The sequence below is a fragment of the Siniperca chuatsi genome, linkage group LG4, assembly GCF_020085105.1.
Source record: "Siniperca chuatsi isolate FFG_IHB_CAS linkage group LG4, ASM2008510v1, whole genome shotgun sequence".
NCBI classification, from domain to species: Eukaryota; Metazoa; Chordata; class Actinopteri; order Centrarchiformes; family Sinipercidae; genus Siniperca; species Siniperca chuatsi.
In genome coordinates this window covers 24,837,725-24,861,704 of record NC_058045.1, presented here as the reverse complement: position 1 = coordinate 24,861,704, position 23,980 = coordinate 24,837,725, and the positions used below count along the sequence as shown (strand labels likewise).

The 23,980-nt window shown below is 38.8% G+C and overlaps 1 protein-coding gene across 2 annotated transcripts; it reads left to right on the top strand.

Moving 5' to 3' along the window:
* Positions 1-110: 110 nt before the first annotated feature.
* Positions 111-21,413, top strand: parvaa (parvin, alpha a). 2 transcript variants are annotated; one of them, XM_044192575.1, is made up of 13 exons: positions 111-261; positions 6,812-6,901; positions 7,873-7,943; positions 8,602-8,704; positions 8,966-9,106; positions 11,875-11,990; positions 12,231-12,289; positions 14,464-14,483; positions 14,588-14,649; positions 15,870-15,938; positions 16,462-16,563; positions 18,931-19,003; positions 20,358-21,413. In XM_044192575.1, the coding sequence occupies exons 1-13, from the start codon at positions 126-128 to the stop codon at positions 20,432-20,434; spliced, it is 1,119 nt and encodes a 372-aa protein (XP_044048510.1). In that variant the 5' UTR covers positions 111-125; the 3' UTR covers positions 20,435-21,413. The 2 variants fall into 2 exon arrangements, with proteins under 2 accessions (XP_044048510.1, XP_044048511.1); XM_044192576.1 differs by lacking the exon at positions 111-261 and adding an exon at positions 1,334-1,760.
* Positions 21,414-23,980: the final 2,567 nt, after the last annotated feature.

Sequence of the window (23,980 nt, the reverse complement as noted above, 5' to 3'; positions counted from 1 at the left end):
CGTTTCCGCTTTAGGGAGTGGACGGTGATTTTTTTTTTTTTATTGACTTCCCAACAAACTTTCATTTCCACGTCAACTTGGACAGTTTTGTGTTAACTGTCCCGGAATAAATTATCTTTACGACGATGGCTTCTTCGCCTCAGAAGTCCCCGTCCTCTCCGAAATCTCCGACGCCAAAATCACCGTCTTCCCGAAAGAAAGATGACTCTTTCCTGGGAAAACTTGGTGGAACTTTGGCGAGAAGGAAAAAGGCTAAAGAAGGTAAAAAAAAAAAAAAGCTAGCAAAATAACGAGCCAGGAAGTAGCAGAACCGTTGTCGGCACTGTATTGTTTTCTGAAGTGAAGATTCAATTATTGAGTTATAACCGACAGCAGTAGATAGTTTTACAGTGAAGGAATAATTCCCACAAATTCAACACTAATACGCACTCAGGGAGCTAACAGGTTTAACACTGAGTTATACTTTTAATTCAATGTTGAACATACATTTACCACAAAGACGCCATAAAACACAACGTGTGGTTGCTTGTGTGAGTTTTCATGGCCGCGGGCTGTGTCTGTATCCATGTAAGGTATTGAATCTGCTACTACTGTAATAAGTGAGGAATGAGGCACGAGTAAACACAGGCCCGTCACAGACTGAGGCAGGAGGCTCCACCAACACCCTCCCTGCTTTCACAGATACTGTGGGGACATACAGTAAGTAGTAATGTTGTTCCTCATTGGGGACAGGTTGCAAGGTTGATTCCCAGAGCACGGTCAGAGGTCAGGGTCAGATACAGAACTGCAGCCCTGGAGCATAGGGATTCATTGTCTTGTTCATGGACACTTTAGTTTGCCTCACCTTCCCGAATAATAATTATAAACCTTGCTATGTTGGACTTTAACTACCAAGAAAGGGGCTATAAATAAGAATACTCCAAAAGCTTCTTTTTAAATGCCCAGTTCAGTTTACAGCCATGCAGTGTCGCTTTGGAAATACAGTAGCTTTCAGAGAGCCTGACATTCATTGTTAAAGGCCAGGTTTTATCATCGAATGAGAAAGGTCTCTTTCAATTGGATGATTACTTTGTGTCATTCAGGATACTGTTGCACAGCTGTGCCCCATTTTATGTTGCCTTTGTCTACAAGACATGCATGCAATCACATTATATTCATGCTGTCTCATGTTCACTACACACACACACACACACGCGCGCGCGAAATACACTGAGTGCTGTGTGTAGGATGATTTGATGGAAAACACGGGCTGGTCGCTCTTGTGTTGATCATTGATTAAATTTAAGTCCTTGTGACGTTTATGGCAGTCACTGCGTATGCCGGGGAGAGAGGGGGCACCGGCTTGAACAGGAGTAACGACACAATGAAAAAGAAAAAAGGAGAAGGGTGTAAAGGACGAGAAAGAGAGCTATAAGATGGGGACGAGATGGTATGAAAAGAGAGGAGAAGGTCAGAAGGTATGAGAGCATTAGTGAGGGCTGCGCATGGCATACAGACAGACACCAACTGTGTGCAGTGTGGATATAGTGCAAACAGAAAATACAGCACATAAAACAGGAGAGGTAATATAATTCTAATCCTCTGTGAAAGTAGAGCAAATATTGAATTTATATCGGGGTCTGGTGTTATATTAGAGACTTGTGAGCTCAGCCTGTGGAGGATAAGCTGCAGGGGAGAGAGCTGGTCCTGCTAGCCAGGAGAGGATGCTTGAGACTGGGGGACGGAGACAGACATGGGCTGTGGAGCGCTCTGCCCTCCAGGTAGGACACAACATCAGCATGAATTCTTTCCTTACATGTAGGCACCACAGCAGTTCCTGAATGATGCATCAGTTGACATGGCTTTTTTTATTTTTACTGTTATCCTTATTTAACCAAGTGGACAGATTTGTATTCCGATTTTATGACACTGGCCCAGAGGGGGAGGAGTGATGTGCGGTGAGGACACTGAGGACGCCTCTGCTTATACTGACAACAAATCAAATCTGCGCTGAACATATACAATGTGTTAATAGAGATGAGCAAATGTTTTTTAAACACTGGAACTGATGCAAAAAAAAAAATCATAGACTTGCTTGACTTGCTAACCAGTATGGAAGCACAGCTGGTAAGTAAGATGGCTGAAGTATACCTTGGTCATCTCACCTTCATATTTCATAGTAATCTACCCACCATACTTCCTCTATTAACAAGCAACCCAGGTTTCTGCATACTTGCTCAGCCTTAAATAGCACAAGTGATAATTACAGTAACATCGATTGTGCTAATTGGTATGGTGTTTTTGTATAGCAGCTATACCCCCATATGAGTCTGTAAATTGCCAGCCACTGACAGTAGCTATAAAAGTTTTTGAACCCCCCTCAATGCACATATTCTACTGAAACAGCGATCCAATGTTCAACACTCTGTTATCAGTCCATCAAACAATATCCTGCTGTCCTTAGGTATCTCATAACCTAAAATGGCGCTTAAGGTTAAACATACAGTATATTCTCCCAAAATATGTTAATGTTTTCATATGACCAGAATATGTTGGAATGATTGGCGTTTATGTGCCCCCGCAATGTGCAACATTGGTGATTCAGTATTAGGTTGTTTATTTTTATAATGTGAGGTGTGAGGAAAAACACATTAAATTCTTCTAGCCAAATTCCATCAATTTCCTGGATTTTGTAGATTTATGTTGTGTTGCATACATAGAATGCCAATCCTACATTTCTACATTTAGTTCTGATTTCACTTTGACATATAGAGAACTACAGTATAGTCTTTATGGATCTGTAAAGCCTTTTACAATTACATACCATATTTTGAGTGTTTAATTATTGTTTTTCCCCCTTCTAGAGGAAATGTATTTCCTTGGTTGCCCAATACAGCTTGAATTTTAAATGAAATTTACTTGTTCGGATTTACAATGTTTCAAGGGAGGGGGCACCAACTTGTGTAGGTGCGATCAATTAATTGTGGCTATCAGAATTATCAAAGATAATCATAAATAACTTTAATTAATAAAGTCCTCTGGGGCACCACTCTTCTTAAAGAAGAGAAATGATAGCCAGTTAATTGATTCTCATAAAATACACTAAACTATTAATTTGGAACTCAGATTAATAATTAAATGAGTAACTATAACCATAATTACCATTGATAGCTAGTAGGTTGAACGATTTGGAATTCTACATAGAAGAGGTTGGCAAATTACTCACTCTTGTGCAACATTAAAGAAACCAGCATAATTATACACAAGCATTTATTTAAAAGATAAACAAAGCAAAAACACACAATGTGAAGACTAACTCTAAATACTAAACTACAGAACACAGGGTGTGTATGTGTGTGCGCGCGTGTACAGGTCTGGGTGCGTGCCAAAACGAATGTGTGTATGTTTCTTTCTTCTGCCTCCGTTGTTATGTCACGCGTGCACAAGCACGAACCCACGTGGTCAGAAACAAAGGAACATGTGAAGCGGGAGCTTTAAAGTTTCTCTCCGCTGGGTATAGATGTCTTTAAGGGCCAAACTAGAGGTGTATGTGTATGATCTGTTTAGGATAATGGTGCCAAGTTAAAAAGGAGTTAGTTGTAATGACTATGTGGAGCATAACATAAACTAACATCAACTTAGCATGTGGCTACCAAATTAACCTAACAGATAAACATGTCACAACAACAAACCTCAGAAAAACACATCAGTACATGTAGATCATTAAGTACGGAGTCCTGCGCTAAACTTTGTTGCAGAGATCTAAGAGGCCTTTCGCAACGCTTTGGTAGATCAGGAGACTTCGGTTCTGCTGCATGTTTCTGCTCCAAGCAGATTACACGGCAAAGCCAGGAGGAAAGAGTTCACGTGGGTGTCTGCTGGCGAGCAGGATTCCAGGAGAAAGTTCAATCACCCAAATGACTTCTAGGCCTACATCTTTCTATCTTGTCTGGTAACTTGGGCACCACCAACAAGCAATAAATCTCAACTGGGCTGCATAGAAATGGTCTCTCAAATTAGAGAATGTTGGCATTCTCCTCTTTTATATTTATTTAGCTACGAAGTGTTTTTAAGTTAGACTATGTAGCTTTGAGAATAATCTTCCTCTTACAAACAGAGATGTCCCAAGCCGATCCTAAGTATTGGCATTGGCCAATCTGGGCATATTTTAATGGATCGTATCAGCTAAAAATTAGATCAAAATCTGAGTGTGTGTACAACAATGGGTGGACTAAGTGTTTCATTTGTTCCAACAACAAGTCACGTTCTTCTAGTTAAACTTTCCTTGATATCATATCAATAATTTAGATAATTAGCTTAATAGTTTTGAGCCAGGACCTTCAGTATTTGGATTAGGTAGCTCGTGAAAAATAAGGCGTGTCAAATCTAGAAGGCTACAGCTGTTTAATGTGTTTTGTGTGTGTCTGCTGCCACACTTTACATTTCACAGTTTAACATTGAAATAGTTTTATCACAAAAGTAATGAAGAAGTAAGTGTTTATTGAAATATTTATCTATGACATGCTAAAACGTAGTGTAACAGTAGCACAAGCAAACAGGAGCCAGCAAATGAAAAATCAGTTTCACAACAATATCTATTTAAAGTTTGCTAACACTAGCTAACATTAGCCACCAGAAGCTATTGCTGTAGCAGAAAAACCCCTGATTGTATTGAATTGAGCAATGGTGTTTTATTGCTTATGAATTCAAATTTTCATTTATAATAGGAAGAATGTGTTATTTCTTCTCTCAAAAGCTATAAAAAAGCTCACAGTCTCACTTTAAATCTGATCCTTGGTTTTTGCAAGCCCAAATGAACATTTTTAACATTCTGAAAACTGTGTCTCTGGGATCCTCATTGGGATAGACTGAAATAAGTACAACATTCATGCACACTTAATGAATTCAAAACAGCTAACTAAAACCTTTGGATTAACTCTTTTCAGTATTGTTCTTATTTATACTTTTTGTGCAAGATCCTCTCAAGACATCTTAATGGGATTTAAGGGTTCATAGTATGTTTTGCTGCAATACCTATTTCACTTTCCTCTATGGCATTTGTATTTAAGCTACTGTGGGGTCACTGTTTAGTGGACTTTTCTGCCTACTCAGGTTTTCATTGATTTCTATAGTAAAATAAGTGGAGAGTAATGACACTTGCAGATTGACTGTACCCACTGTTCTTATTGATATTTGATACTTTCTTGATACTTTCATTTTGTGATTTTTTTTTTTGTGGGGTGAAAAAGTTCTGCCACACAAACAACAAGAGTGCCTAACACACATAATGATTTCATTCAGTTTTATGTGTCATGCAGTTCAAGAACTGAGGGTGCATGTTTTTTAGTGTCAGGAAAAAGACAGTTGTCATGTACTTGAGTAGAACTAATATTGTATCTAGTTGACTGTGTTGGTGTAGTAGTGGTGGTTATGTCAGGTGATTGGGTGATAATTTACAGAATGAAAAGAGTGAGGGATGTGTCACTCTGTAGAAATATTCTCATACATCCCTGTGTGATGTGATATATGTGTGTGTTCATGCAGACATACTGCAATCACTTATGGATGGTGTTGATTAAGAGGATGCTGTTCCAGTGAAGGCAGAGAAATGCACAGGATGTTCACTCCATGCTTTCAGCACGCACACACACACACACAGTCAGATACACAGAGATCAGCAGTGATCAAGCCTCCTCAGGTATCTGACATACTGAGAAGAATGACATGCTGGGTTTCTATAAAGCCTGCTGTGAAGCAGGAAGCAACACTGCCGGTCTGTGTTTGTCTGACGTCAAATGGTTGTTTGTGGAATCAAGGGAACATTTAGGGAGCCGTCCAAACTACTGCTGAACACTGCAAGTGATTATTATTCAGGGAGGTGTTTAGTCTTTGTCTTAGCTGATCTGCTCTTTATGTAGCAGTTGTCTGATTGGTTGTCGTTTTAAGTGGCTTGCTTAGAAAGACGTCATTCAGCCTTGTTCTGGCTATGTTTGGCTACAAGTTTAGCTCAAGGTTTGCTTTGTTAACTTTGGTGGCTTTGACAGGCGCAATTGCCCAGAAGGATTACGTTGCAGCCATTGCAGCCTGTTTCGCGGCTAAAACAGGCTGCAATGGTCATTAGTCAGTCAGACCCCAACATATGGAAAAATAGGGCCCAGATTTAAAAATACCAGAATTACCCTTTTAAGTAAAATAAGCAATTTGATAACATACTTTTGGGCTCTGGGAAATCGTGATGGGCTTTTATAGACGATGATTACTTGAGTAATCAAAAATATAATTGACATGAAATTGATGATGAAAATAATTGTAAGTTAATTAATTACTTAATTACGGCGAACAGGCACTGCATTATTTCATTTTGAGTCAATCCCACATACATGGTCCTGTTGCAGTAAATACTCACTAGAGCACCAAATGTGTAATCCGCAGCTGAAAATAGTCCCAAACAAAATGCACGACGTACACCTGTTTATTTACTAAAAACTACAGTGCTCAGCTGTTTTAGTAAATTTCCTAGTCATTAAAAAATGAAATATATATTAGTGACCGTTTTTTTTAAAGATTAGATTAGATTAGAATGGGTTTGGGGCTGAGTGCCACAGACAGGGTAGGGAAGTGAGAGATGGGCTAATGCATTGTTGGTTTTGATCTTTTAATGGGAAATTTTGACAATAAGAAAAGTATACTAGAATAATTCCAGTCTTGTCCTTTTTAAAATGTTGGTTATTTAATTAAATTGATATAAAATAAAAAGATGTGTGTCCGCATGATGTGCCCGTTTGTCTGATCTAAATTAATCTGATATAATGTTTGTGCCTCTTTCTCGTAGTGTCTGAGCTTCAGGAAGAGGGGATCAATGCCATCAACCTTCCTCTCAGCCCTTCCCACTATGAGCTGGACCCTGAGGACACCATGCTAGGTAAACGACTACACTCGCATTCGCTGTTACACATTCAGATACATTTGCTTTAAGGTGTTTGCTTAAAGGCCATGTGGGGTATAGTTTAGATTTTATTTACAATGGGAAAGTTTTCATTTTCAGTTTTTCATTGACATTTTGAAACATTTATTTATTCTCTATAGACTATAAATGCCCAAAGTTTAGGCCATAAATAATTTATTTATTATGAGGCCATAATTAAAAATACCCTCTTCGGAAATACAGGGACAAACATTTAGTAAATTAAAAGACAATAAAATATATTAATGACCTTAACCTAGAGAGCTTAGTAACTTAATGGTTAATGTCCAAAAACACATTCTTGTGTTTGATACTCAAATATTATTTAACAATTCTGTGCTTATTCAGCAAAAGACACTGGCCATTGATTGTTGGCTAAAGGATCTTTTTACATGTATGTAAGCAATGTGTGCTTGCTGCAGATTTGTCCACAGCGCCAACTACAGTGTTGGAGTGCAATGGCAACTCTCACAAGGTTGAGACTACAGCATTGTGTACTCAACAATGGTTGACAGCTTCTGGCAGTATGGTGTCTGCTGTACCACTATATGAGCTTGGCTAATCTGACAACCACCTTTTAGCCAACAGTCAACAAACTGACACACTGCCAAAGGTTTCTGTGGGGAACACACATTTTTGTTTTCGTGTTCCACATGGGTCAGGACACAGACTGGTGCTAGACTGTGTTGAACCATTAAAACTGGAAAGGGTTAACAAACAGAAACAAGTACAGGCTGAACGTCCTGTACAAATGGTTACCTTACCTAGTATGCCCCTTTCAATAAACTGTAAGTCTATTTATGTTGCTTACTGTGTAGAAAATGTCTCCCTATAATGCACAGATTATGTGGTGAGCTTGTTACCCTTTTTTGGCATTGAGTAATCTCATTATGCCACTCTGCCACATCCTGTTTCTGCTCATCCATTAGAGGAGAATGAAGTGCGCACTATGGTGGACCCCAACTCCAAGAATGACCGCAAACTGCAGGAGCTCATGAAGGTAAGGTTTAAATGATTTAATCTTCCATTTATCTAGGATAGATCATTTAGAGTGATAGTGATGCATCTCTTAATGACTTGCAGCAAAGGACATAAGTGAGTAAAGATAAAAAGCTAATTATTAGTGTGAAAAGTGTAAAGGTATGAGTTAGGTTTGTGAGTATTCAAGCAAAGCTCGTCACACATGTAACACCATCCCTACTTTAAAACTTGAGATGGCAGCATGGGGCCGTGGAGCAAGTATCAGCTGCAGAAACCAGCACACGTAAGGATTGGCGAGCAATCACTAGAGTCAAACAGGCACATTGTTAAGGAGAACTTTTGTTAGGCTACCAGAGGCCTCAGATTGGGGCAACGATTTATGTCCCACAGGTATCCTCAGCATATCGCCCAATCAACACTGGTCTGAAAAAAGCTAAAGCTCAGACTCAAATTCCATTGAAAATCTGTGAAAGGACCGGGTGAACAGTACAGACCATATAAGTAAATCTATTGCTACAATTGCTAAAATGTATTAGGTTTCAGTATTTACTCGGGACATCAGATGAATTACTTTATAAGAAATTCTTGTCACAACCTCGTTAAATTCAAAGATAACTTTAAAAATAATTTAGCAAATTCTAATTAAAAGTAATTAGTCTTTTATTCTCCCCATGTAGGTGTTGATTGACTGGATAAATGATGTTCTGGTGGGGGAGAGGATCATTGTGAAGGATCTGGCTGAAGATTTGTATGATGGACAGGTCCTGCAGAAACTATTCGGTAAGGAGTTGAACTATATGTGTGGAGTAAATGCCACTGAGACAGGAAACTTGGCATTTTGTGCTGTTGTTGTATCATTATAGCATTATAGTTACTCAAAGAGTAATCATAATCCAAAGATGCCTTTTGCCTTAACTGTCTTGACATTAATCCATGTGGAATTAAATGTTTCAGTACTGGTTGAAAGATTATATATGTTTGTAAGTATTAAGCTTATCAATACTCATTTGTCTTTGTCTCTGCCTGTGTCTTGTGCTTCAGAAAAGCTGGAAGGTGAGAAACTGAACGTGGCAGAGGTGACCCAGTCGGAGATCGCCCAGAAACAGAAGCTGCAGACTGTTTTAGAACGCATCAATGACTCTCTCAAACTCTCCACCAGGAACATTCGCTGGAATGTTGACTGTAAGGATATTTTCTAATATATTTGTTATTACTTTGTATACAACTGTAATGCTGTAATTTATACTTGTTTTTATTATTTCACATTCACATGTTTTTCCCTAACGCATTTTTCAATTCAAGGTAGCAGCTTTATATGTTTACATAGCCTGTATATATAATCCTGTTTTAGTTAACTTTATACTGCTGCTGTTTTCTGCTGCAATGAGCCATTCTCTCCACAGGGAGCATTCAGTTTTGGTCTTGTACTGTTGCAGGGTACTGTCACCAGCCACTGTGTACTGTCTATGTGCTGAAAAGTTGAATGGCTTTGTGATTACAGTGCACAAAGTACAGCGAGGTGCATTGCATTGTGCACTTATAGAAGTACTTATTGTTTGAAGTCAATGAAACAATATACTGCTACACAACGTAATCTATCCATTATTTAAATTTGATGAAATTGAAATGTGGGTCTCTTTCTAAGTCGGTGAAGCATCTGGGGGCCCCCAGTCAAAAGACTTTGACAGACTGTTGTGGAACACAATATGCTGTTGAGTAACACATGATAAGATAAAAATGCAATATAGGGGGGAAACATAAAAGCACGTAAAAGAATGGAATATAAAACCCAGGGATGGAAAGAGCACTAGAATATTTTACTCAAGTACTGTTACTTAAAATGAATTTTACTCAAGTAAAAGTATAATTACTTGTGTAAAAATGTACTCGAATAAAAGTAAAATGTAGGTAAATTAAAATGTAATCTGAGTTAACGTTGCAATTGTAAAAGGAGTGGGTGTAGGCTATAGGATGATGATAATATGATAAGACTCTTAAAGAACACCTTTAGGCTAAGTGCATTAACATGTCAGCGTGTGTACAGGCTAGTGGAACAACATCCCGCTGGTGTGAAAGTCTGAGTGAATGCACCACCAAGCCCTTATGTCCAAACCAACAATAAATTCCTTTTCTATAGCAACACTTTGCAGCCTGTGCATTCAACTGATTATCAATTATAAATATACAACCGCCTTCCTCAGTGTAGCCAGGTTTTTAAACCTTGGAGGCAGGGCCACATCTAGGACCACATCCAGGACCACATCCTTCTCTAGGGCACTAGTGAAAGGCCGTATAAAATTAATTTATCTTAAACCAAATAAAATGAGATTCTTAAATGCATCTCTGGTAGAAGTTTGTCCTTGAAAGCTGTTTTTGCGAAATGTCTTCAAAAATGTTAAATAGCACAGTGAATAACATGGCATGTAATTGATTTTGCAGTCCTTTTATTTGAGGAGCTCTCTTTTAATCAATTCACTTTTGTTTGTTCCTACTTTCATCCCCCATTCTGAAGCCATTGAATAACTTATTTGGATCCTCCTATGCAGTGAGGATCTAATGGGTTTTATGAAGGCTTTTAGCTTGCTCTCTGTGATTTGCCATTGCCATGGGGTACAATCAAAGGCTTGCTTTAGACACTTAATTGATCCTGATTGTTTTGTGTATTCAAAGGTAAATCCTATTTGTTCAGATGACTAAAGACATGTCGCTCAGTATGTCTGACTGAACAGGCTCTTTATGGTTGATTTTATGGTGCAGACAGAGTTATTTTGTCTTTTTTTTTCTTTACAAAATTTTGTATTTTTTAACTTTTTAAAAAAGAACTTCAAGGCAATGTTGGCATCTTGTGTTTATATTTACCGTTGAAGGTACACGACCTCGCTGCATGAAACTTTTAATTCTAAATTCCTGCAAGGATGAAAAATAATAGAAAATATGTGGCTTGTTATTTGGCGGACTAATGCCTACAGCGAGCTATTCACACAGACACTTCATTAAAAGAATACTAAAGATTATAAAAAATTTTAGTTTTTCTACCTCTTAATTGCAGATGATGGCATCTTGGGACATTTAAGATTATATTTTTGGCTGAATCAGTAGTAATAATAATAATACTAATAATAATAATCAAACTTTATTTATAGAGCACTTATCAAAACAAAGTACAAAGTGCTTCACAACAAGATAAATAAAATACCACAGTGAATGATGAAATCTAAAGAAATAAAATACACAAACACAATAAAATAAACAGCCAGCTCAGGTAAAATCAGGATATGCTTTCCGATAAAAATGTGTTTTGAGAAGAGAGTTAAACGAAGACTCTGACTCAGAGAACCTAATTTCTTCGGGCAAGTTGTTCCAGAGCCTCGGGGCCCAGATAGCAAAAGCTCTGCCCCCCTTAGTTTTCATCCCGGACTCAGGAACAGACAGAAGACCCCTGCCCGAAGATCTCAAACTACATGAAGGTTCATAAGGGATTACAAGGTCTAAAATATAGTGTGGAGCCAGGCCATAAAGAGCCTTAAAAGTAATCAATAAGATTTTAAAATCAATCCTAAAACAAACAGGGAGCCAATGTAAAGAGGCTAAAACAGGTGTGATGTGGTCGTACCTCTTGGTCCTGGTTAACAGCCGAGCAGCTGAGTTTTGTACAGTCTGCAGTCGTGTCAAAGTTTTTTTAATAAGACAAGACAGGCTGTTACAATAATACAATACTGAATATAAATAATGTATATACAACACTTGACAGGCATGGAACCAGCATGAGCAAATTTAGAAAGGTAATAAATAAATAAGTAAGCTGGTGTACTGATGGTTGTAAATGTAAGTGAAAAGGTTAATAATGTTGATTGTACTAATGCTGAGTCACATGTTAATGTATGTCACATGTACAGTATGTCAACTACTTGCGTCATTCATGTTATTTGTTCTTCTTTTCCTCACATTAGCGGTTCATGCTAAGAGTATAGTTGCCATCCTGCACCTGCTGGTGGCGCTGTCGCAACACTTCAGAGCACCAATCAGATTGCCAGACCACGTTTCAATTCAAGTAGTGGTCGTCCAGGTGGGTGTAACATTGTTTTTGAAGGCTTTCTAGAATATACAGTTTGTGTCTACTTACCTGCATAACAGTCGTCATCCTTATTGAGAATGTTGGTTTTATAACACCACTCTCCACTGCTGTGAATTCATCTTTGGCTTTTCCCACCTAATTTTTCACCAGCCAGTTCATTTTTCTCAGCCATATTCAGTGGAATAAAAAGAATAGCACATTTACATACTGTCCTCCATTCATGCCTTTCAGAAAAGAGAGGGCATCCTTCAGTCCAGACAAATTCAAGAAGAAATCACTGGCAACACAGAGTAAGTACGCTCTGCTATCAGACTCATTTTACACCTCACAACAGATGTGTAGCATTTAGATGCAGTGTTGACAGACATTAGTGCTTGTGCAAAATAACACTACTGCTAATAGCTCTCTATTACATTGACAAAACGTCTCATTGGATTTAGATTTTTTACATTAAAGATCTTTGGAGAATTTTTCTAAGAAGAATTTACTGTACTACTCCCACAAATGTGGTGGTCTAGATTTACTTCACTTGCCTAACTATCGGGAATGGACACTATAAACTACAGGAAGTGACACATTGAGAGTTAAGACTGAAGAACAGTGGAGAAATCTTTTTACTTGTCTTAAATATGTAAACATCTGGGTATCAGAGTTCAAATTTATAATAGTTTCTACAAGAATGTATTTTCTTTTTTTTCTGTCAGTTGGAACCAACAAGGTGAAAAGATGCCACTTACATCCATTAGATGGTTAGAAGGGTTTCATGGTGATGACCTGATGATGTGTTTATTGCTTTGCTAACACTTTTCTTATTATTGGCATTTATTTTGACATTCATAGTCATGCACACTAACTGCAGCACCAAAATAAACGTGTATGCCTACATTTCAGCATTTCCAGGGGAACTTCAGTGTTTTAAGAGTGCAATGCTGAATCTGTGGAGTACTCTTTTAACTAAAAGGAAGGACTCTAATGGTTAAAACCAGAGGACGATCATAGAGTTTAAATTCCACTTTACCACAAATGTCTAAATATGACTTGGATAAAAACATCTGAATGTCAGATACAAAGCTAGCTAGCTGAACATGCATGTTCTCCCCAATGGGACTTCTACAGAGGATTTACCTCAGCATTATTGCGAGTTTCCACCAACAGCCTCAAAGAAACCAAAACTGAACAAGTGACTAGAATTCAGTTGATTCTGAAAAACTGATGTGTTAGTTTGGCAAAATAAACTTTATTTCTCGGCTGCATTCAATGGAGCCTTTGGATCTGGACAACCTTTATGACCCGTTGTGACAAATGACACATCAAAGGCTGGGTATCATTTTTGTAATGCGAGTCACAATACTCTACTAATACCAAAACTACTTTTTTCAATACCTTACTTTGAAAAATATAACCATGTAGTATAGTCTAAAAAACAACAACATTACAGTTTAAATCAGAAACTATTTATTTATTTGGACTTTTGGAAGAAATATTGTGCAATGGTGAATAGACAGCCATTGTATTTCAACAAGATATGTGATGGCACCCTTAGCTGAAGAATTAGATCATTTAAAACACACGCACTCTCACACACACTTTTTTTCTCCCTGTGAGGCTGTCCTGCAGCCTGACGGCAGCAACGAGGGAGATAACAGCAGGCCAACACACACAAGCACACACATTTTGTCATGGTAGATGGATACACTGTTAATAACACACACACACACACACACAAAGAAGCACTCTCACATGTGTTCATGGTGTAATCTGTGATGGCAAAGGCAGGCAGGTCTGGGCAATGGTCCTGGTGGTGTGGTAATAACCGTATTTCCACTGTGACCATGTGAGAGTGTGTGTGTGTGTGTGTGTGTGTGTGTGTGTGTGTGTGTGTGTGTGTGTGTGTGTGTGAGAGAGATCCTGCCATTTCTTGCTGGCCTGCCCGCTGCGATATCTCTTCCTCTGGGACACTCACACTGCAATGTTCCCTAGCCTCCAAAACCACCTGACCCTGTCCAACAACAACATCCTCCAAAGTGCTAACATTGTAATAATAGACAAGAGGCCCTCCATTCCCATAGATAACCTGCATGTACAGAAAGGCACGTCTTCATTCATTTCTATCAATACCCAACAGTATTGTTCTGCTGTTGAGATTATTGCATTGTGCTATAGTATGTGAACGTCCCAATGATGATACCCAGGTTATTTGAATACCCGAGATGTACCTGTGTTTATTGTTAATCAAATTATGTTACCCTAGCTACATTATTGTCATTTCTGTGACATAATCCCTCCATTCTCTACATTCCTCTGTGATTGAACTGGAAGTACTTGTCTTTCATTTTCTCTTGTTTTCTATGAATATTCAAGTGTGAAATTGTTAATAAGCAGAAACTGCCTCTGATTTGTGTGTCTGACATATTTTATCTCTCTTTTTTCTTCCTTTTTCCAATTTCTTTGCTCTTTCTCTCAGGGCTTTCTCTGGCAGACATGGTATGTTCTCATTAAGAAGAGTGTACTGAACAGTATTTTTTTTCAGGAATGTTGACATACTGTCCCCTTTTTGGTTAATAATTTATTTTGTTTACTCTTTACAGAGCGCGACGCTTTCGACACCCTGTTTGACCACGCTCCGGATAAACTGAATGTTGTCAAAAAGGTACTGAGGCTTTGCAGTGGCAATCTCAAATTTATTAGCCATCGTCACCATCATGGAGATCTGACAGAGAAATAGCAAATGACATCTAAATAATACAAATCTAGTAGTACTAGTCTTTGTGCATTTAAAACCCCAAACAGTGCTTTTTAGTCCAGGCCATGGTCCAGGTTTTACTCTGCACAGTTATCTAGCTGACTTCATTGATCCTGATTAATGAGGCAGGTCCTTGACAAGAAAATACAGACAGTAGCTGAAAAGATTGTTGTGGTGTGGGTATAGATCAGTACACCATTGTTTTAAGTGCAAATAATCCGATAAGATTTGTTCCCTTATTTGGGTTACTGTGATTTTGTAAACAGTCTTGCCTTCAGAAATCTCTGCTCTTTAATCTCTACTCCAGAACAAGTCTAGGACTTGATGTAATTGTTGTCAAGGAAAGTGACTGCATTTTAGCGTGAGAAGAGTATTTTTTGGCTTTGTTAACAGCCAAGTAGCCTGCCTTCTTATCTAGTAAAGCAATATGCAATTACTAGACACTAACATTAAGATCTTGAGTGCGAAAGTTCATGCTTGACCTTGGAGTAGTTTGACGTTAAAAAAAAACAAACAACAAAAAACAATCTTAACTCAAAGTCCTCTTACTAGCTTTTCCCCCCGGGCCTTTCAATCCCATCTAATGGTCAGTGGATGGCGTTTGCTTAGTTGTCATGGAGTTGGTTCGACAACTGAGCAATGCTCGACAACTCCGCTGATGATGAAGAAGGTGATATGTGATTGAAAGCCCCCAAAAAAAGCCAATAAGTGATATTGAACAAATAATGTAAAATAGTGATAGCCAACCAGATATTGAGGTTCATTTGCTAACAAGCTAAATGCAATTGAATTAAATTATTTTCTGTCAGAAGTTGTGCCGCTCATTAACATTAAATTAAACCATGCATGCATTTTCACTTCTGTTCAGACGCTGTTCAGTTTGGAGTTTAACAGCATATGTTGTTTTTAACCATTTGTGCCGCAGTGGTGAGGACCTCCAATATGGCTGCCAGGGGCCACAATGCTTTGTGTCACCTAACTGGCCTGTTTTGTTTACACGTTTGTTTTTGAATATATCTGTCTATGTCCACTAGATGTGTGTGTGCAGATCTTTCAGTGTACGTTGCCTGTCTCGTTTGAGATGTTGCCAGCTTGTGTGACAGACTTTTTCCTTTGTGTTTTCTCAGACATTGATCACATTTGTGAACAAACACCTGAATAAGCTCAACCTAGAGGTGTCTGAATTGGACACACAGGTACTTCACACACCTACATACATTTCAAATGTTCAAAGGTCCTACACAATACTGTACTGTATATACTATATAGTGATGCTTAAGTGAAAATATTTTACAATACTGTAAAATATATGCCCTTTAACATATGATTTGTTACTACTTTTTACTGTGCATTCTTTTTCTAGTCAAACCTATGAAGAGGCAGTTCACCATACTCACTACATATATATATATGTGTGTGTGTGTGTATTACATTTACCTCCAGTGGAATCTAATCTTGCAGATACTTTCACCACTGTTCACTGATGTTTGTAGGCCTAAATATTCATATTAATAGGTATTTGTTAATGAACAACATGCCATTGAGATTTTAGTCTTTTTAGGAAACAGTTGTTAAAAAATCTACATACCCAAGGTAATGTCACTTGTTTCCAAATCAGTTTAACTTGTTTGAACAATTCTCTTAAGTCACCACTATTCAGTTATAGAGGACTCACCAGCATACAGTCAGTCTGTTTACCTGACTGTGCTGCTGTCTCAGTTTGCAGACGGTGTTTATCTGGTATTGCTGATGGGGCTGTTGGAGGGATACTTTGTGCCACTCTACAACTTTTTCCTCACACCAGAGAATTTTGATCAAAAGGTAAAGTGTAATTTTTTCCCTATATCTATCAGTGTGCTGGACTATTACAGGAATGCCAAAAACCTATATTTTGAGTATTGAACAATCACTGGCTGTTGGCTTGAAAGATTCTGACAAGTTTGTAGCTTGCGCCGTCATGGAGGACAGCAGCTGCAGTCTTGAATTTGTGTTACATAGGATTCAACCAGCGACCTTGTTTCATGATGGAAAAAAGGGTATCAAAATGTCCACAGAAACTGCTTTTGCTTACTTTGGTGGGGAATGACAAACGTAAACAGCTAATCATGCTAGCGAGAAACTGAAGAAATATGAGTCTAATTCAGCTCACTGGATTTAAAATTAAACAATGACAATCAGATTTAGGTGGTGATTTTCAGGTTAATAGTCTTTGGTGGTGTTCGTATCCATTGGGTGAACAGTGTAGGAATCATAGCCATTTTTATCCTTGGTAGGTATGTATATAAAGGCCACAATATGTGCCTTCAAATTAAAGCTGAAAGTCAGCACTTTAACCTCATTTTCATTGCTTCATTTCTAACCTGTGTGCTTAAGTACAGAGCCAAAACAAGTATCTGAATGCACTGTATATCCTTCTCTTCATTGCTGATTGATTGAGTTACATCTATTATTATTCCAACAAATAAAGAAAGTAACTATGACTTCTGTGAAGTGGCCCTGGTTCACAGCAAGAATTTTACAAAATGTACAAATGCACCAATTTTTCTGCTGTATTTGGACGAGCAGGCATCTAGACTTGTAGTGGTATGCTCCACCATATTGATGTCTCCAATCTTTTCTCTTCGAGATCCATGAGAAACAGGGTCGTGACCCATATTTCGTCCTGACCTACCGTTTAAGAAACACTCTTAAATCAATACTCCATTTCTGAGGAGCCTCATGCACTCGGAGCCAGGGCTCTCCTCTCAATAGCTTGATAAATGCCATCCGTTTTCCCCAGAGCCCATTCAGTGCAGAGCCATCTCTCCTCTCCATTGGCCTCTGTGGTACTACGGTATTCTGAACAGGCAATCTGTGGAGACACCACAGTAGCCTTTTGTTTGGGTCTTGGCCAGCGGTCCCTGCCAAGCTGCGAAGCAGAATGGGCATCAGTGCTACAATGTACACAACTGTGCGCGCACACACACACACACACACACACACACACACACACAGCCACTCCTGGCCCGGAAGAACAGGCATCAGCCCTACAGCATCTGTAATCTCTTTTTGCACAGGGAAACATTGGAGTGGCTTAGGGGCTCAGCTCTATTACTGTGTGTGTGTGTGAGGGCCTAGAGGCCTATCGACGGTACACCAAGGGTGGGCTGTGAAAAGTAGCACGACTCATCAAGAAAGCACTCCTGCTTCTGCTCAGTAGATCTCTACTTAAGACTCATTCTCTTCCTTTCTTTTTGAGTGTATTAGATGGCTAAGGTCACGCTTTTCACACAATAAGCCCTTGTTGGGCAAAGCTTTTAATACATCACAGCAGGGCGAGCGCACACACACACACACGCACAGAGATGCAATGGGCAGAGTATAGAAAACATCTTTCAACTCTTACTGTCTCTTCTCTCATTGATTTTCCTCCTCTCTCACAATATTTTTTTTTTTTTTTTTTAATTACTCACAAGTATGATCGGCATTGATGTCTTTCCTGGTTTCCTCCACAGGACTGTAGCTATGCTCATCCAAATGCAGTAGGATTGAAAATCTAAATAATTCCATCTTTAAATGGTCCGCCTGAAAAAGATTCGGGCTATGTGTTTTAAATAAACATCAGCCCTGCATTTTGGTATCATTCATCACATCCACCATAATTGTCCATTTCCAGGAAAAACCTTATAACCAATATCTCCAGCATGTGTGTTTCTCCCCATTCCAGCGGCATAAAATATAATAGTGTAATAAATGCTCTCTGCTCAGTTCTATTCATTCTTTTTCCACATGGGATCACATTGTTATTTGTACACTTATAATGACAGTGTCACTTTCTTGGAGTTGGGAGGTTTTTGAGTGACATTGCTGATATGTATCTATTGATAAATGAGGGAGCAGAGTGTTTGTGCAGCTGCTGAAGGCTTATGGTCTGACAGAACAGAGCTGTGTTGTGTTTGCCGACACAGGAAGCTGTGGTAGCACGATTGAATCGACCCAGAGTGTATTGTGGGATTTAGCAACCAGTGTCTATGTTCCCTTATCAGCGAGGAGCTGTGCGTGGAGTTTTATGATTTGTACTTGCCAACCTCTGCCTGTATGTGTAAAGTTTAGGTTGGGTGTGTGTGATGTTTGCATGTACACACAGTAGTGAACGTGCTTCCTGTAGTGCTTTGTTGTGTCCTAACAGCCTCCTCACTCTCTTTGCAGGTCCACAACGTGTCCTTCTCCTTTGAACTGATGCAGGACGGAGGTCTGGAGAGACCAAAGCCCCGGCCAGAGGGTAGGAAGCACTTTTAACTAGGGATGCCCTAATCAAGTTTTTTTAAGAGGGAAGACGTATCATTCTGTTGGAGTTGGGACACTCAGTCCACTCGCGATTGTACAGCGTTGTTACAGAGTGACGCTTCTTTGGCCTTATAAACAATCTTTGGTACAGACACCGGCCTGCAGAGCGCGCACAAACCACGAACAGCAGCCAAGTTTTATTTTGTTCTGCCATCAACTAACTCACAGAATTAACTTTCATTAGCGACAGCTAAAGACCTGCCGCAGCCGACGTTTCATTTTAACCAGTGAAAGTGACAGCAGGCGCTGGCTAAAAATGAGAAGCTGCTTGCTGAACATTTTGTACACTGATCTTTGCAAATGAGAGGGAGACAGGAGAGATAAGGGATTTGTTACCGTCCATGTTAAGCCGTGTCAGAACAAAGTCGATCGCCGGCGCAACCAAATCATTTTTCACATTCACGCACTCTAATTTTCAGTCTCATTTGCAGTGAATGCTCGCACTGTAGAGGTCGGCTGCAGCAGGCAGTTGATTTCGAAAAAGCTCTGATGAATCCCACTGTGCACTGCCTGTTCAGCATCAAACTGCAGACAGACAATGTTAGCAACTAGCTGTTGAACATAGTGGAGCATTTAGCTGCTGAAGAACCAGATATATTGCTCACGAGTTGGTGGAGACCAAACACGTTTGCCACAACACTGTTGACAATACAGTATGTCAATGCTGTGTTTACAGCTTGTTCCACTGCTCCCAGGTGGCCCAAAAAAGTCAATTAATCCAGCTTTAAGAATTAGATGAGGGAAATATGTAACAATGGAAACCATGTGCCTCTACACATTTAATAAATATGAAGACAATAATTATGGAAGGAAAATTATTAACATATTTCACAGCCTTTCTAAATAAGCTGAGCCCAACTGTGTGTTTGACACTAGGATGCTCTTGATTGACAGTTTACATTCACCAACTTATTTTAAAAATGTATTAAAGCTCCAGGGATTTTTATGGATTTCCCCTCAGACGGCTTTAGAATAGAAAGACTTAAGAATAGAAATAGAGTCTAATACAACTCAAAATGTAGATCCAACATGGTTTTGTTGAATAAGCTAAAAGGTTCTGAAATATTTGCGTTGTGTTGTGTCTCAAATGGATTTCCAGTAATCGCGTTTCAACATCCATAGTACAACCAAAGCATCTCGCAGCCGTCTACTGAACCTTGTTTGCTAAAGGAAAGATTTGCCTGGTGGATACAGGCCATTAAGCTGCAAAGATGTGGCAGCCATAGTACAGCAGCTTATGTAGTGGACTTTATTCTACACACATGATCTGAACTCTTCTATCCCCCCAGATATAGTGAACTGCGACCTCAAATCGACACTGCGTGTCCTCTACAACCTCTTCACCAGATACAGGAGCGTCGACTGAGCACCACGCGTAGCAAGAGGAAACACTTTATTCCATGGACCACATGCTACAGCTTAACAGTGTGTTTTCCTTCTATTTGTTGTAAAATCTCTTTTTATCTGAATGCATGCATCACATGTTGTCCCTGTTGGATAATGTACCACACACTCTGTTTTTTTTTGTTTTTTTTATTCCTGCAGACTTTTGGCTTATGTGCCACAAAATGTTTGACTTTTTAATTGTAAATTGGGCATTACTATACAGTCCTACAGAAAACTATGAACTAAATAAGATAGCCACTATTAATGCTTGGTTAAGTCATTAATTAACTCTGTAATGATCTTTGTCACCCTGCATTGATATCATGAAGGGGAGATTTTAGATGAACAACACTTGTATCTTTTAATGCAGAAAAGAAAATGTTTAACTGTATTTATTGTACATTTTGGATACACATGTCTCTGCTCTTGTTAATGTCATTCATAAGTGCTTTTATTAAAACGTGAACACTGTCAGCTCCCAATACTTAATGTTGGGATGCATGTGCTCCTCAGTTGTCTTAACACTCCACATTTCCTTTGCATGTGCGGAGGAACATTTTAAATATTTGACCAAAGCTCTGTTGTATTCACACTTTAAAACGTATAAAGGCTTTACTCTGCAGCCACTCGCTTTCTTGTATTTTATATTGTAACATGTATCTTATTTTTTATTGGCGTACATCGACATTTTATAATCACTCTGTTTGTGGTTTAATACAGTTTTCTACATTATATTTTTAATACACATTCGATTTCACTCCTTTCTGCAAGACAAATTTGACTGAATATATTAAATGTTTTAGGCGACAAATTGTATATTGTTTTACTTTCAAGGCAATTTCACTTCTTCAAACAACAAATGCAATAACGGTCTGTGGTTCAAGCTGCCAACACATTCGCTATCATGTATCTCTTTATGTTTTAATGCATTACATTCAATAAATCGTTCAGTCCCTGAATGCGGGTGCATTTTTTTGCCCCTCAAAGAAAGCAAAGCGGAATGCTTTTCCAACAAAACAAATGTTGGGGTCAGATTGGTTCCAATTTTGCCAACACAGAAAGACAAGTGAACCTCCACAACAATTTTCTTTTAGCTAAATAGAGATAGCTGTGTAAAAGCTTTCTGAATTGGAGCTGACCCCAACACAGACCAAAATAGATAGGACAGTTACCGAATGGATGAAAAGGTTCGTTTTTCCTCACACATTCCACAATAGCTTTTGAAAAGAAAGCGGTGGGAAATGGGTGTGTATATACTGAATGTGTGTGTGTTGATGTATTATTAATTTTACAGTGGTATTGCAGTATTCTCTACAGATAACCACGCACACTGAAAAGACACTCAGATCAAGATGTTTTTGATTCCAAGTTGCTTTTCCATTAATTTCGTTGTCAGTCTATTTTGTGAACTCAGAAAACGTGTGTGTGTGTAGTCTCTAACATATGAAGAATGGGTCCGTACATTGTAAAGTGAGTAATCCTTTTGGACTGTAACATTTCAAGGTCAGAACATTGTTAATGTTTTAATTTAATCTTCAACCAAGAGTTTGTAAGAAAGTGTCTCCGATGTAGGCCTAAGCAGCAGCGTTCCTTTAGGGAGCAATACATTTCACCTTCAAGAAGCACTCGAAACCTCCACATTTTGGTATGTGAAAAGACCTATAAGCACATATACAGTATGTGTGTGTCAACTAAATGCCTGGAGCGCAGTGTAATATTTGGTACGAGTAGCAGTATCCGGTGATGATTGCCCTCTCAGATGCTCTCATGTCAGTTGCAACAGATCCTGAGGGATCTGAAACCATGTTATGATCATTTCCTCTCTGCTCCCTCGCCCAGGGAACAATTCAGCTGCTCTAGTTATTACCTTGTTACATTATTGTTATTGCATTATTGTTACATTGTCGCTCTGTGCGTGGGTCACATGGGGACACAGAGCCGCATTCCTCTGATTGAAGACACCACAGTAATGGAGAGATGGAGTGCTGCGAAACGGATGGGAATGTTGGTTTGAACAGTTTCATCGGTCAAAAAAGCGGGAGAGTAAATGTAACTACAGCCTATTATTATGTAATTTCTTAGCAGAAGTAGCTTAATTGGCCAATCTTAGCTTCTAAGCTGTCTGCGCTTATTGCTCCTTTTAGCAAGATTTATTGATATTCTCATCTAACTCGTGGCTAGAAAGTGAAAGAGTTTTCCCAAAATGTCAAACTAATCCTTTAAAGCTGCACTAATAAATACTGTTATATGACAAATGTGTCAAATGACAATGTGAAAGGGGTCACTCGTAGTGACAAACTGACAGTCATCACCCGACTGCAGTTCCTCTCAGCTCTACGCAGCATTTTAGTGTCTTTTAGCTCATTGTTTTGGTTTTATGGCCTGCAACTTTTCTTGTTTAGTTCACTCTCATTGTTCTCATAAACATAATTTCTATCAGTTGCAGGTAGCTGTTTTCAGCAATAAAACTCTGATAAACCCACTATACACTACCTGCCCAGCAGACAAAGTTAGCGACTAGCTGGTGAACATAGTGGAGCATTTAGCTGCTAAATGCCAGATATTTCTCTCATGGGTTGGTGGGGACAAAAACAGAGCTAAAAGTACAGTGGATTTATTTACTTAAATTCACCAGGTGGACAGAAACAACAACTCCATATGAATGCTAATGTTGCTCTGTGTCTGTTGGATGGGTAATTTAGCATCCATTAATACTGTTATAAAGCCAGGTTTTGCAATAATGACTGTTTCACTTTACATCATTCCTTGTTCTGTCATAATGTTCAGACAGCAGTGTGTTTTACAGAAAGTACCTTAACCACTTTGTGTCCAACTCCTTTATGAAGTAAAACATTAGAAAAGGAGAAACGCATAGTAGTTTTATCAATATCTAGCCAATCAATATTTAGCCAAGATAAAATCTTCAGAGTTGTCTTCCCAATTCTTTACATCACAGTTTACAGATTAACCAAATTTGTAATCGCTAACATGATCTATTGGAGTAGCACGCTTCCCCCAGTAAGGTAATTCAATCACTTTTAACAGCTTAAGGCTTAATTTGTCCACAGCAAAACCACTACTACAGCTGATTGATTGACTGACTTTATCTGATCTGAGTCTGGATCAGGGCTTTATAGCTTCTAGAATATATAGCTTTTAGCAGTAACAACTACAGCTAGCTGAAGTCTGAGAAAGAAGAAAGGCAGTCTGGCAGTTTGATGGGTGATTCTCCCATGAGGCAACAATGCTAACTTTATCACAACACAGAACCTCCAGCAGGTCCTGGAGTGCTCCTCTGCAGCTGGCACTGACCTCTTACCTCTTTATGAACCAGGGAGAAAAGAGAAAAGACTGTTTTCCTTGTGAGGATCAATAAAGTATCACATTATTATATTACGTGGCATTAGATAAAAGGCTCGGCCATATAGCCCAATAATGTTTTGCTGGCACTCCACTTAGGTAATGTTACAAAGTAGAGCAGGATTGCTTCATCAGTCATAAGTGTATTGATGTTATATGTTTATGC